General features: G+C 30.5%; 1 protein-coding gene across 1 annotated transcript; it reads right to left on the bottom strand.

Moving 5' to 3' along the window:
- Window positions 1-293: 293 nt before the first annotated feature.
- On the bottom strand, window positions 294-12,494 carry Mys45A (SDA1 domain containing protein Mys45A; the record flags this gene model as incomplete). Its single annotated transcript, XM_067046517.1, is given in 18 exon segments — window positions 294-421; window positions 506-661; window positions 747-831; window positions 989-1,182; window positions 1,271-1,525; window positions 1,612-1,716; window positions 1,800-1,974; window positions 3,171-3,247; window positions 6,485-6,543; window positions 6,625-6,786; window positions 8,228-8,297; window positions 10,327-10,425; window positions 10,505-10,579; window positions 11,413-11,505; window positions 11,604-11,669; window positions 11,758-11,940; window positions 12,014-12,217; window positions 12,321-12,494. Coding segments are annotated over 18 exon segments (2,193 nt in total). The 3' UTR covers window positions 294-376.
- Window positions 12,495-15,877: the final 3,383 nt, after the last annotated feature.

Here is a 15,877-nt window from a genome sequence, read left to right as displayed (position 1 = left end):
TGAAGAATTAAGGACAAATTAATTAAAGCATTAACACCAGAGCAAACCAAATGCAACATACTCCTTAATAAAAATAAACATTAATTAGTTGTACTAGTCTGTTGTATATAAATTTTTTTTTTTTTATTTTAACTGTTTACAGTACTAAAATCAACACTAGGAACAGAAACCCCTGCCTGCAGTTGGAATACTTGTTGCATGCATAATAAAAGTAAAATAAAAACAAATCTTTTTTTTGCCTGATGTACCACTATCTAAATCAGGGACATGATCAGTAAAAATATAAATAACTGTTAAAAATAAATGGTTTGTTTATTTACATATTTACATTACATAATTATAAATACAAAACTATACTCCATTTATATGTATACAATTATTTCATCTTCTTTTGCTTGATTAAATAGTTTCTGAGAGCGATCTGGAAAAAGTTACAACATTAAAATAAGATTACTTTTAAATTAAAATATCATGAATGCAGAATACACTTAAGATATTTAATTACCTGTTTGTCTTTAAATGACCTTTTCACTTTACTCCTTGCCTTGTGACGGACCATCATGAAATTCTTAGTTTTCTTTTTTTCACGATTAGTAGTACTTGCATGTGGATTTACTCGGCCAACTTTGTAACCAAAAGGTTCACGGCCTTCTTGGCCTCTCTAAAGAAGAAAATAAAAGAAAAAGAATAATAACTGTAAAAATATAAATACAAAATTCTGAAATTTAATTTTCAAAGATACACACCCTGACACTTAATATTCTCTCTTCTTTCGAGGTTTTCTTTTTCTTATAAATATTTTCAATGTCTCCAAGAGTTAGAAGTTCACCTCTAATGAAAGCATATTTTGATCAAAATAATTATAAGATGATAAGAACAAAAATATTAAGTTTATATGAAAATAATTATCTAAAATTATGGTTTATTTATTTAATTTATCTTTAATAAAAATATATACAGTGTGCACATTTACATAACAAATATTTACCTCGGGGATTCCATCTCCACAGCAGACCTTTTTACACCACGCTTAAGTCCTGTAACTTCTTTTGCAATCTGCATGGCCTCAATTCTTTTGAAGTCCTCATCAGTTAAGAATTTTGTAGAACTCACAGCTTTAGCGAGTTCTTTCTTTTCTGCAAGTTGCTCTGCCACTGACTTCTTTTCAGCCTTGCTTAGGCGCTGAAAATAACAAAAACGTACTACTAGGAAATTTCCAAATATTGCAAGCCATTATTGAAACCAGAAATTAAATTTAAATATTATATACAGGTTTTTTAGGTGCTGGATTGTTCTTTTCTTCATCATCTGGGACCTCACTTTCTTCTTCTTCATCTTCATCTTCATCTTCTTCATCATCCTCACTGCCCTCTTCATCGTCCAGTTCATCCTCTTCCTCTTCCCCTGTTCCATCAACACTCTTATCACCAACACTTTTAGTATTATCCTCATCTTCTGAATGTGAAACATCAATCCAATCACTATCACTGTCATTTTCATCACTACTGTCTTTTAGTGGCACATTCTGAAAACCGTATGAACAATAAAAAATTAATAATTTAATTGTTTCAATTGTAAATCATTATTCTTCACAAGGTAGTATATACTTACTGCAGCCTCTTCAAGTAATACTTCTGCACCAGGAACATAATCTTTACTGTCAATTTCACCAAACTTTTTGGCTTTAAGTTCAATAGTTACCTCTGTAGGTCTTCCCTGCAAAGAAAATACCAAAAGTATATATATTTTCAATTAAATTCTTCAAAAAATGTAATCTTATAAAACAAAGAAATAAATACCCTATCTTTTTTGTGAAGCATTTCAGGAAGTGAAGTTCTAAAAAGATGCATTAGTGAACGTGCTGCCATAGCAACACTTCGGTCCCGGTAACTTTTATACTGAACTAGATCACGAAGAAGATCCTCATTCATTGCTAATGGACAACGTGAACACAACTCACGTATAGCATTTAACCTACAAATGTTAAAGTGATTAGTACAATACAAATTGTTACATAAGCTGTTATACCTTATAACCTCAAAAAAACTTTCAACTATTTAATAAAAATTAATGCTTCATTTTAGAGACATCTGAAATGAATCTTCAAACACAAAAAAATTGATCAGGTATACTAAAAACCGATCATCAAGAAGAGATGTCTCTAGAATGATGTGTTGATTTTAAGAATAATAAAATCATATTATTGATTCTTTTTTTAGTTCTCTCTATGATCTGTTTTAAAAAAAATGCAGTTTGCAACCTGAGAGATGACTATTTTCCAAATGAAAAGAGCGAACACATCATCATGCAATGGTAATGGCAATAAGAAAAGTATCGAAAGTCACAAGTGATTACATATCTACACCAGGTGTGGCTGGCTCTGGGTATTGATCTCCACAGTGTTGTGAAGGGAAAGCAGGACTATCAGGAAGTAAAACAAACTCGGATGCTGAAATAGTTGCGATCATTCTGACAGCGGGATGCGTCTTAACTCTCAATGATCCAACGCAGAAAATTGTATGCTTTGTTGACTCAAGCCACAATTCCAGCAATCTGCAGTCCTGAAAGTACGACTTGGAACATTATAGCAAGCACCAAAACCGATATCAGTAACCATATTCATAAGGTATACGCAGTGTTACAGAGGGTACCCACTGTGGAGCCCGGGCCCCAGTGGTATTGCAGGCAATGAAGATGCAGACTGACTGGAAAAAAGAAGTACGTATGCTTTCTCCTGACTCAGAATCCATATCATTCTCCCAGTTAAAGGCTAAACTAAAAACAAAAATCTGAGAATGTATGAAATTACAAAGAAAAAACCAGGCAGCAGGAAAAATATGTAAAAGACTTCTCGAAAAAGTACTGCCAATGGATTCAATGAGAATAAAACTTTGTTACTAATTTCAGATTACTCATAAGACATGATTACCTCCAAGCTCATCTATACAGGATTGGAATCACTCACCCTAAAGTGCCTAATTTGTATTGATGGTGTACCTCTGGAAGCAGACATCTCGAATTGCTGTCTCAGGAATATAAAATTTGTGAATTGATGCCAACAAAAGGAATAAAAAAATCACAATTCTATTGGGCTATCAGGAGGGAAATGAAAAATTGTTCCACCTAATCCGGTGCAGGAAAAAATAAAATTAAAGCATGTCGTTACTTACCCAATAGCCATTGCATCAGAAGAATTTCTTTCAGTGACAAAATTATTTACAAGAGTCCTTAAAACAGGTTCTAGAGCCTACAAAAACAAATATATCATTAGAATTAGTTATTTTATTTTTTTTAAAAAATTTCTTACAACACAAAACAGCCAAAATAGAGGTAAGTCAGTGCTCAACAGGAATTTCCTAACTTAAATAATTTCATCACTCTGCTAAGGATTTATTTTTTAGTCTGATTTTATCTTTATTTATTTTCTATTAAAATATAGCTATGTTGATGAATACATAACTTACATGTTGTATGCACAACTCACTTATAACAAACATCGGAGGGAACCGAGCAATTTTTTCAATTGAAACATAGTTTAAGAAACGCCTGTCTGCTCCACGATTTATATTTACCAGTCTTCATACTCTCTTCAAAAAAACCTCACCAAACGTTCATAACCCAATCACTGTGAACGCTTTCATTCACCAAAGTCCCTTCTCCAGACTTTTTCAAGCAAAAAATGCTGTGTGGAGTCTCGAAACGGTTGACCCATTAGTTGCTGCAACATATATTGTGATGGCCTATTTTGATAGCTCAGTTCGTCAGAGCTTTCGAGTTTTCTAGATCGATTAATTGTTTTTAAAGGCCTCCAGAATTTCTTAGAATTTCTCCAGAATTTCTTTACTCATTGGGATGTTGATAGTTCTTGATAGAGGCATTTTGAATTTTAGACACTTGAATGTTTTTTTTTTCTAATTCTTAAATTACTGTGACTCGGTTTCTGACAAAATAAACCGGGTGTGTCCAAACATTTATTGAAGCATACTACAACCACGGGTTACCCATATTGAGGCATCTTACATGGGGAAACACATCCTCTTCCCCCAATCCTGCTAATTTTACAATAATTATTCCCAAATAAAGTAGAATTTTTTAAAAAATATTTTTTCTCCTTTTGCAATTTTTTTAGAATATACCGATATAAAAGCAGTTTATAACCAAGGTTCATAAAAAAAAAATTTATGTTAGGGGTCATCATGCACAACCTACTTACTAGATGATCATTAATTTTTGCTAATCTGGTATTTTAGGGCTTTCAGAAGTTAGATAATGCAAAATATTTTTTTTTTTGCTAGATACAATCGAATCAGTAAATAAGATCTCTAAATTAAAATAAAAATCCAGATTACAAGACACCTCTCCTAAATCGCTTGTACCCTTCCACTTGATTTAAAATTTCTCTAATGGTGATTTTTTTTCTTATATATACATCAACATGCCAATTCTAAATTATCTTTTCATCCCCAAAGAACATGATTTTTTTTAAACAAATGAAGTAGGCAAGAACAATGTAAAAATCCACTGCCTGACTATATGCCAATTCAGTCAGATAAATTTAATCAAATGTTTAAGTGTTAATTATTGGAAACCCGTAGAGTAAACCTTTCTCTTCAACATTCTAAACTTTTTGCCCTAAAATAGACAACATATGTGAAATTTTTATTTCCAATAATCATGGTATTTGTTTTTATAACTGGATTAATTTACATCTATAAGCAAATTATACTGTAATTATATTTAAATTATCAAAAAGTCTAAAAATGGTGAATAAAAATCATTTCAAAGTTTTGAATATTGAGCATCAAAAATTTAAAAACTGCATAACATTAAATTAATTAATCTTCAAACAAATGACAAAATCCCATCAATTTTTTTGAATTTAATAAAATGGTAGCTTATATATAAATGATACAATGACCTGGGTTGATAAAATTAATATGATTATTTTAATGAATGTGAACTTTAGGTTAAATTAAAGTTTATCCACATATACATACAATCAATACCACATCTATGCAGATGATTTCCAAATATACCTGTCCTTCCCACCTTCTGATCCATTATCAGCCACAGAAAAACTTCAAGAAGATTTAGATAGGATTTGTGAATGGCCAAGAGCTAACAAGTTTATGCTAAATGTGGAGAACACGAAGGCAATTTTAATAGGCTCCAATCACCTTAAAACTGTTCCTAATATTTCAACTCTGTTCCTACACGATAGTCCTATCAAATTTTACCCCACCATCGAAAACCTGGGAATAACCTTTGATCCAAAAAACCATGTATCCAATATCTTCCGCCGCACCTTTTCCACTTTAAAACATCTAAATTACATCTGCCACCTATTTCCATACGAAACCCATAGACCCCTAGTCACTTTTCTAATATTTCCCCACTTTGACTATTGCTGTACGGTACATGGGGATCTCAAGGCGAAATTAAAACATTTCATAAATTGCTGTGTACGATTGATCTTCAGGATCCCAAGGGACGCCTCTGTTTCCCGTTTTTATGTAGAGTTGAAGTGGGTTTATCCTTCCTACCGTCGTATTTTCTGGCATCCTTCATCTACTAAGTCATCCAATCCCGCCATCCTTCTTTCATCTCTGAGCTCCTTCAATTCAAATCCTCTATTTGTTCCTGCAACACCAGTTCCCGGTCTTCAGATTTATACACAAGGGCCCACCGAACCGTTGCTTTCGACAGATCGTTCATTATCTGATCTACATCCCTATGGAACTTCATCCCTTCCAACATCCGTTGCTCTAATACCCTCCCTACCTTTAAATCCTGCCTGTTCAATCATTTCTTATCCATTCAGACCCCATAAATCGATATAATTGTAAATATGTACATAAATTATTACATCATTCTTAATTATTTTTACATCATTTTCTTTTTTATTTATTTTTTTTAATGTCCAACTGATTAAAGTGAGAAAGTGGCTTATAATTATTTTTTATAATAACTATTTATATTTCTTTGTATTTTGTTTAAATATCTTTGAGGCTCCTCAGCCCACACCTGTCTACTTCTTTGTATTATTCTAAAGGGACTCCTCCCAGAATAAATAAAATATTATTATTATAAAATACTTTATTATTGCTTTAATGACAATTGAATTGTTTGTTATAGAAAGGTCACAGGTCCAAAATTACCAATGTACACGTTTCACAAAATCCATTATTCGGAGGTAGAACAAATTCATACCAGAATAGGAAGAATTTTATCAAAGACAAAAAAAATCTTTTGAATTTTTTTGTTTTTAAGAGATTTAATACCTCAATAGCTCCAGAGTGGGAATACCCAAGTTAATTCCTTAGACCATGATGAAATAACATTATATTTTTTAGAATTTTCAAACATTCAGATTGTAGAGTTGGGACAGTTTTTGTCTGGATTACTCCAAACCTATTTTGGAGGCTCATGCCCTTTCAAAGATAAATTATTCAATAGTTTAATTAAATATTTAAAATTAACTTACATCAGGTGGTACGTATTCATGTGATGCTTGAGCCACAAACAACAATAGTTTAGTCACATCTAAAAAAATTAAACTTTTAGAATTGTAGTCAATTATAGTTATATGTATTTTCAGTGAACAAGTTTAGTCATAAAAAATACCTCTTTGATGAGGTTGTAGATATCGTTGAATAAATGGATAAAAATTCAAGATTATTAATTGATGCAATCCAATAAGTCGTGAAATCACATCTAAAGTCAGAACTTTCACTTCAAACCTTTCATGAGTTTTTTCCAACTGGCGAAAAAGTTTTTCAGCCATTCCTATAAACAAAATTATGTAAGAAAGTTGGTTATCAATACTAACACTTATTAGTTATCTTGCACATGGATCTGGAGATTTTTATTAACACTAGCCAATCGGTACAAGACCAATTATAAGAGAATCAATAAGATATTCACAAATTAAGCCATTAAAATAATAATTTAATAAACAAGATTTCTATTTCATAAATTTATGTGAAAATCAACCTATAACATTAATATTAATAATGATGTCAAAAAGAGGCTTTTGTTTTGACAGAATTATTTACAGTTGTTGACTTTTCCTGATTCAGTGATGAACAAAATCCTATCAGGATTTAGGACTTTACTAAAAAGATAATGTGTTTGCAAATTAAATTAACAGCAATAATACATTTATTCAATTTAAATAAAATGAAAATAGCCATGCTATATTGCTTCAACTAACTATATCATATAACTATAACCACATATTGTTAACATTATTTAAAAAAAATAATTTAAATTAAAAAAAAAGAACAGTGGAAATAATGCTAGTATATAACCTTATAACTGATGGATATTAGAACTTGGTGAAGTGATCAGGTATCTTCCACACCCATAAGAAACTTAAAATCTTTTTGACATTAAGTTACTTTTAATAAACTTACAGGAACTTAGATAATGAGCCATAACATGTAGCTGAAGGCAGACAACTACAACACCAAGTAACTTAAGCCAAAAACAACAATAGTTGCCTATTAAAACTTATAAATACTTAATTACATACTAAGGGCTTCCACTAAAAAAGGTTTTAACTATAACAATTAACAGAACAATTTTCAAGCACAAAAATCTTCTTGCTGACCAATTCTAACTAGTGCTAGCAATCAAGATAGTAATGAATCAGTTCTTAAACCTGAATGAAGGATCTTATGTATCAAAACCTATTTTCGGTTTTGATACATAAGATCCTTCATAATATATCAAATATATCACTTTGGTCAAAGGTAAAATTTTTTTTTAACATCAGAAAAATTTCAAGACATTCAAGTAACTTTTTTTTAAGGAAGCGGTTCATATGATCATGAGTGTGGAAAATATCATAGCAATCAATGAACAATACCAATATACTTCCCAATGTCTGAAATTAAGATAGTTGTTCGACTGAAGATGCTTAAAATTTTATTCTATTTTATTTTGTTATTTAGAACAGTAACACTTTTTGTTTTTGCCATTATAATTCAGTTAATGAACTAGAATTTAATAAAGAAATCAAGTTATTAATGCAAAAGTTAACTCCTTGCTATAAATTCTGTAGTTCTGAGTAATAAAATTTATTATTAAAATTATGTTAACAACATCCCAACTATCACCACGTTAATAATTTATAACAATTATGGAATTAAAATAAATATCCATGATGGGAGATTAGGGAAAAGTACTATGCTAGAAAGTAATAATTGAAAACAGCCAATAATACCTTGAGGATCATGTAATAAATGCAAAGCAGAAAAGTTAAAGTTTGGAGCTTTGTTTTTCTTCTTCTTTTTCTGAAACAAAAAAATTAAAATCATAAAGTGTAATAAATATATTAACAAGCAGTCTCACTTAAAACATTTTAACAGATTATTTTTAAGAAGACTAAAGATAAAAAAAAAAAAGTGTACAGCAGAGCTCTATTACTAATGTTGTATTTTCCCCCACGCTTTTAATTGTATAATTTAAATATTTCATTAATAATTTTAAACAAAGAAAAAAAAGGTGAAGGGGATTGAGGGTGGGGAAGAAGTAAGCTGAGACATACCAAAGGCATTAACCACATAAAAAGTAACAAAATTGATAAAATAAAGTGCTGTATCTCGCCTAATAATACTCTGATTTTTTTTTTTTTTTTTTTCCGGAATTCCATTACCTTTCAAATAACTATACATAGATAATTAATAATAAAATATATAGTTTTTGAGCTATGTACAAATGAATTTTTCTCTAAGATTTTTTTTATTCTATACATTAAGGTGTTAGAGGTCTTGAAGTAGAATATTTTTGGCAAGTAACAAAATCAATCAATTAGAAGGGGTAAGAGACAAGAATACACAAAAAATGTTGAAAAAAAGGTAGAATGTTGAGATCACCAAAAGCACTAACCAAATACACAACCTGAACTCAATTTGGAGAGACAATAGAGAAGTACAAAACCTTAAACAATTCCTCTAGACAGGACAAATTTTGACTGAAATTCATTCGTACTTTAATAATATTTTACTGCCAAGTAAATAACACTAAATAATGAATTTCATCATATTTGAGTAAGAGGGGGGTGCTGAGTGTGCCCAAATACAGTGGGGAAGATAACAGATACATTTACCATCAGACATCCAGGACACTTAAATTGTGTTCTAAGGGCTAAGATACAAAAACAAAACATTAAGTAATGTATTTAATTAGTTCAATCTCAGCTCTAGCTGACTTAAATGATCAATTTACTCTTACTATATTTATTTGTATTACACTAGATATCCTTTATAATGACTATCATTTTGAGAGTCTTACCAATATATTTACTAACGAATATATCAACCAGAATTCTATCTACTAATTGGCTAAAAAGATTTGATGGCACACTGAACAATAAAAGATCGGTTTCAGCGATTCCATGAATCCATAAGAAAGGATAGCAAACAATCCTGATTTTTTTAAGAATAAAAGTTTCTTATATTTTATTAGTTTTGAAGGGAGAAGGGATTTATTTCCATCCAGTGAATTGTTTACAGTTTAGTTTTATTGTTTCCTTCAAGAGAAGCATTATGTTTGATAAAAAAACATTCATAGCAAAGGAAAAATTTCACATTTACTGCCTTTATAAAAATAACGGAACTAACAACAATTTTTCTAAAGAATTGAAGAAAATTCTCTCTACTATATCTTTAATAAAAACACACTTTGATTGGATATCTTGTAGAAAAGGGGGGATTCCTCTGAAGTTATGAAATACCATCATTCTATCCTCGAAGAAATCAATGAGCTATTGCTCAAATGGTTTAAAATCTAAATAAGCCACAATATTCCTCCCTCTAGTCCCATCCTGATTACTAAAGCAAATAATTTCTTTAAATCTATACCTATCAGCACTAGACCATCTTCAGAAGAAAAAATATCTGAAACATTAAGAATTGTTTTGAACATTTTGGCATTCTGAGAAGACAAATGTAGGAAAAATCACAAGAATCAGATGTAAAATCATGTAGCAGATGAACTTGATTTTTTACCACTGTGTGCATCTTTAGAATTGTAATGAACATTCATGGTTTAAAAAACGAAAAAAAGTTATACATCATTCTTCTAATAAAGCAGTTTACAAGTATATAGTAGTAATAACTGATTTTTTAAAAAATTTACTTCACAATTAAATGATGTGTGTAGAGATTGGTTATAATGACCGAATATGCCTGGTCCCTTGGAGGTCAAACGCTATGTACTAAAATTTACTGCCAAACTGTCCAGGACAATTGCTCTTAAGACTATTCACAAACACATTGCTCTTTAAAAAAACAAACATGATATAAGATTGTTTGCCCTTACCACTGCAAGCTGCTTAACTTTTTTCAACTGCTTTTCTCTTTTTCTTGTTTTCTTATTAAACCTATTTGCCATCATTACATCTTTCGGAGTCACTTCATCCTATAAAGAAGAAGATATTAGAAGACTTTTACTTTAGCCCAACCAAATTATATAAGCAGCTATTAAAGTGAATTCATACATCAGAATCACTGTCATCACTTTCTTTTTCAGGCTCATCTGAACTTAAGAAGAATTTAAGAGCAGCAACCATCACCTGAAAAAAAAAATAATATCATAACAAAAGAATATTTGAACATTTAAATATCACTTGTAATGAATTAACTGCTTCTACAGACATATACGCTAAATAAAATTAACTTTAAAATAACCCTGAATAAATCCTTTTAATTCAACTATCAAATTCCTCTTATCAATATTTCATATATAAGGTAAGTCAATTGTAAAATCTGAAGATAGGCAGAACAACCATGGAAACACAAAAACATTTGAATTTCCTTTAGTTGTTAACTAAATTCTTTTATACTAATCCATTTTTTTTTTTTTAATTTGGCCCTTAAAGCCCTCCAAAAATATCAATGACTATAAGACCAGCCTGATATTAAAGATCACACGATAATACATTGATATACCAAGTTTAACCAAAATCGTTAGGAGCCATTTTTGAGAAAATCCTAAAAAAGTTTAAAATTGAATATATAAAGTGGCTACTTTAGGTTGATTTATTTTATCAAAAACGTTCCTGTAACAAATAATTTCAGTTTCATGGGTCTTGTCATTTTTGAGCAAGGCTATTCACTCAAAAACAGACATGAACAAATACCTTTGTATGAAACTTACTTATTCAAACTCAGGAGACCTCAGAAACTATATTTCTGTAAAAAACTTGAATTCAAAGTTTTTCACAATCACAATACTTTCCTTACTAGGCCAGAGCCTAAATTCTCATAAATATGCACCAATTTATGGTTTCGATTTATAAGAAAAAAAAAGTAGTGGACTGTTTTTACAGTGTTTGAGTGACTACAGACCCACCTGTCATGGAATAGTACTCAGGGATTAGTACTGAATATTGAAGCAACCACTTACCTTAGTTATCTTCGAAAAGCAAGCAGTTGCTATGACATTCACAGTTTTTGCATCATGCCAAACATTTTTTTTATAAAGCTCCATCATTATACTCTGAAATTTGAAATAAATGTAAATTAAAGTTTGTAGTGATAATTGTTCAGAATTTGTAAAAATATTGCAATTTTCTAAGATTTAAAAATAATCATTACCAGAGACATTTTAACCGCTTTGGTGTTGTTGTCCTTTAGCATATTAAACATAAAATTTTGAAGGGTCTGAAAAGATAAAATGAAAAAGAGAGTTAAAAATATTTTTCTATATAATATAATGCAGATAAAAGAACCACATTAACTTTATACTTACATTATTGAGCTTCATATTCTTATGCTTAGCATTAATGTTTTTTATGTCGTTGATAATATGAGATTCTAAAAATGCTCGAAGATTCTTATCTTGTGCACGAAGAAGTTGGAAAAACAATGAAAGCAAATCAGTAGGAGCCAAAAGATTTTTATTCCTCAAAAGAATCAAAGCCTTACAAAAACACTGAAGACGAGAAAAAAAGTTTAAATTTTGTGTGTATAAAAAATATCAATAAAAAAAAAAAATGAAAACTTACCATTCGCATTTCAGGATGAAGAACAGTACTGTGTTTTTGTAATATGTCAATCAACTCTTGAGCGAAATTAACTAATACATCAGGATAACAGTGAGCTACTTGTGCCATAAACATAACAAGTTCATCTAATGATTTACTATGTTCAGCTGGGCTAAGTTCAAACACTTTCAATAATGACTTATAATGCCTTTCTTGTTGGATGAACTAAAAGATAGATAACATATATTGAATAAATAAAATCCAAACTTTATACCACAACCATATATGTGTACATTAATACAATTGTTTCATGAATATGTTTGCTTACTTCATCTTTGTATGATGCTGGATCTCTCTTTATCAGATTTTGTAATTGAGGTAAATTTTGTGGCAACTGATTATTATTTCTTTTAACCATTTTAAAATCTTAAAAAACAAATTCACGTGAGGGAAGGTAACGTAACAGGTTACATGCTCAGACTGTTATAACCAGTGTTGGCACCTTAAAAAGACAAAATAAAATTTGATATTTAAAAAACTACGATATAGAAAATACACTATCATAATTTTAATTTTTCAATAAAATAAAATCAGTAAGTTAGATAAGACAGCTTGATCAGTTTCCTAACCATTTCTATTTTCCATAGCTCCTCAATTTATATGTATTTCTATATTATAAATAATTAATTATATTTCAAGATCAATGATTTCTTTTTTACCAAAACTACATCATTAAAATATAAGCATGTGCAGAAAAGTACTTTTTCTCGTAGTCAGGAATGGGATTTGATAAAATTTATGTTAGACCGTTTTTAAACTAATCCCTAACTTTGGAGGGAATCGGACGTACCTTTTGGGAAGTATGAAGGTGTCAAGGAAAAATAATTTTGTGCATGCATAAAATTGGCCACACAAGAGGACTCTCGGCGAACAGTAGGTACCGAGGTGGACACAACTCGCAAAATGAAAGTATTTAAATCATGTTTTCTGTTTGGTTTATTCCTTAAATAATCCTAAGACGATGACCAATAACGGGTTGCACAAGTTTTTACTAGATCTAATTGTGCTCAGTTTTGAGCATTTTTAAATCTATCCCCATTTAAACTTTCCATGATAACTTCAATCTAATTAATCTTCAGAATAGCTGCCTGTCATAACCTGAATGAACGTTCTCGCTTCACTGTAGCATAATTTATATCAGCATATTTATATTATTATATATTCGGCCCTGATTTTGCTTAAAGTCTAACTTATACTAATTAGAGATGCTGTAAAGAAATCCAATTATAACATTTTCTTAGGATATAACAAAACATGGGAAGTCTAATGGAAGTTTTAAATAAAAATTTGGACGAACCGACATTTTGACTCTTTGCCGTACAATATTGACTTTATTGTATTGAGCCATCTGATTCAACAAATCAAAAACATGTTACTATAATGAAAACGATTTCTATATATTAATAAATTTAGTCTTCATATCATAACTTATCAATCTCGTATTGTACTCCTAAATTTTAGGTTGAGCTGATTTGAGTTTCGTTCGATCCAGAAACTATAAAGGCGTAACGATAAAGGTTTAATATTAAATCTCAACTTTCCTGTATCGAATTTCTATTTCTATTTATTGTTAAACTTGCCTCAAATACAACTTAATAGATATTGAGTTGTTTTATCCCAATTGTTGAACCTACAGAACCAGTGACTAAGACACCGAGTATTTGTCACCAGAATCGGGGCGACACTAGGTTCCAAATATCTGAGGACAGTGTCGTGACTAAGCGAGGACACATCTCTCCACTAAGGCGCAGGTACAAAGAGGCCGCAAAATTAATAAAGTAGACCAATTGTCTGCAAACTTGATTTTATAACTCCTTGGAATTTCAACACTCAGTTTACTTTCAAATTGAGATTTAGCTTTTCTATGATAATAACAGTGTTTTTATATTAAACCAATAACCAATTATTCAGAAATTCTAAAAAATTGTTCACCCCTCACACCAGAGGGCGCCGATTTTTCAAACTCGCCAAAGGCAGTTTGAAAGACAGCTTGCATTCATATACTTATTTTTATCTTCATTTACTTGCAAGCCGATTTTCTCTGCTTCCCTTATAAGAGTCTTTGTGAGTCTTTCCATGTCATCTTGATAACTTCATAGGACCTCAATGTCGTCCACGTCCATTAAGATTTTATGTATCATTGAGATGTGCACCTCACCATTTTCATGTATTTTTAAAACTCCAGCATGAATACAAAACATTCCAACTTTCGGTAGTGAGGAAGCAAAATTGTTGGAAGTACTTATTTCTTAAAGGTACTTATGCACTAAAATTAGGAAGTATTCTCATAATTTCTATTGGCTTTTACGAATAAAATCTATGGAAGAAGTCGCTGAAGATAAGGGTCACGAAAAATACTGTAGTGCATGATTAAGCGAAAATAGTTTATTGTATTAGATAAAATTTATAACGATTCATTTTGAGTCAATTTCCCTTCATCAAATTTAAGCCAAACTGAACAAGTTGTTTTAAAAATGCAGGTTGACTGAAGAAAATACGTTGATGCAAATGTAAGCGAAAGCAGGGGAAGTAATTTGATGAAAATCTATAGAAGATCAACTAACTTCCAACTACCTCAGCCCTTGAAAATGTTATCAAATTCGTTAGATTAATTACGCCAGGACAAAAAAATTTACAATAGACGGACACGCAACCATATTCTCACATGATGTCTAAAACGTAAAATGCAAGAAAAAAATATTTGATTCTGAGGGCATAAGTTTTTTCTAACTCCTGAACGAAAACAAACCTCACCGGGTTTCCACTTTCAAATGCCACTTTATTAATTGATAAAGATGTAATTAATAAATTGATAGAAATTAAGAATTTCTATTATTTTTTAAATAAAAATATGCAGGCGCAAATGGAGATATCAGCTTAAACCTTAGTAATTTCAAAATATTTTTATTGGTAATTGCTATTTAGTATCCAAGTACCAAAAGTTTAAAAAACAGTTCCAAGTTTGATGGATTACACTTAATCTCTTTGACGACAGAAAGCTCTCCACTTATCGCAATAATAAGGAAAAAGAAAAAGAAAAAAGGGAAAATAACATATAAGTGCATAGATCAACAAGTGTCTGATGGTTCTTATGATAATTTAAAGGGAAGGCAGTTGCTTATTTTTCCAGTAGATCTCAGCACTTTTATATAACAAAAAATATTTTTCAGAAATTTGTTACACTTTACAATCCGAAAGATCCGCGTGGAGATCTCTCAGCAGTGAATGAAACGAAATATAACTATTGAGATATGTTTGTAAGTATAAAAAGTAGAAACCAATTTTTATAAGAGCGATAAGAAACGATATAAATATATATTATGCAATCTAACGAGGCAGAAATTATCGGAAGATATTAATTAGTTTAGCACATGTTGCAAACCGAATATATCTGGTTCGGGGTTAGGAGGTCTTAGATATCGCTGGCCATGTCACAGTGTACGTGGGTCGGATTTATATCATTCGGCGAAATGAGCTGCATAACTTTCTAATCTGATTCCAATAGAACAAAACAAGTTACTTCATTTATGAAGATTTTTGTGTAATTCTATTGTTTCTTATATCGAGCTTCTATTCTCTGTTATTATAATTATGAAGATGACTTACGTGATTGAAATGATGGAATGGACATTAAGAAAATTTTGAATTATGAAGAAGGTAGTCAGGGTTGCGATCAAAAAAGAAAAAAATAGTATTGAAAGTAGTATAACTACTTTTAACTGACAACTAAATATTAAAAATAGTAGTAAAAATATTTTTGTTTCTCTTTTGATCGCAACCCTGACTATTTTCTTCATAATTTGCAATTATAAGGACAATTATATA

The sequence above is a fragment of the Halyomorpha halys genome, unplaced genomic scaffold (assembly GCF_000696795.3).
Source record: "Halyomorpha halys isolate HHAL.00 unplaced genomic scaffold, Hhal_1.1 Scaffold51.1, whole genome shotgun sequence".
Classification (NCBI taxonomy): Eukaryota; Metazoa; Arthropoda; class Insecta; order Hemiptera; family Pentatomidae; genus Halyomorpha; species Halyomorpha halys.
The sequence above is the reverse complement of the archived record's forward strand: the minus strand, read 5'-3'. Positions and strand labels throughout refer to the sequence as shown.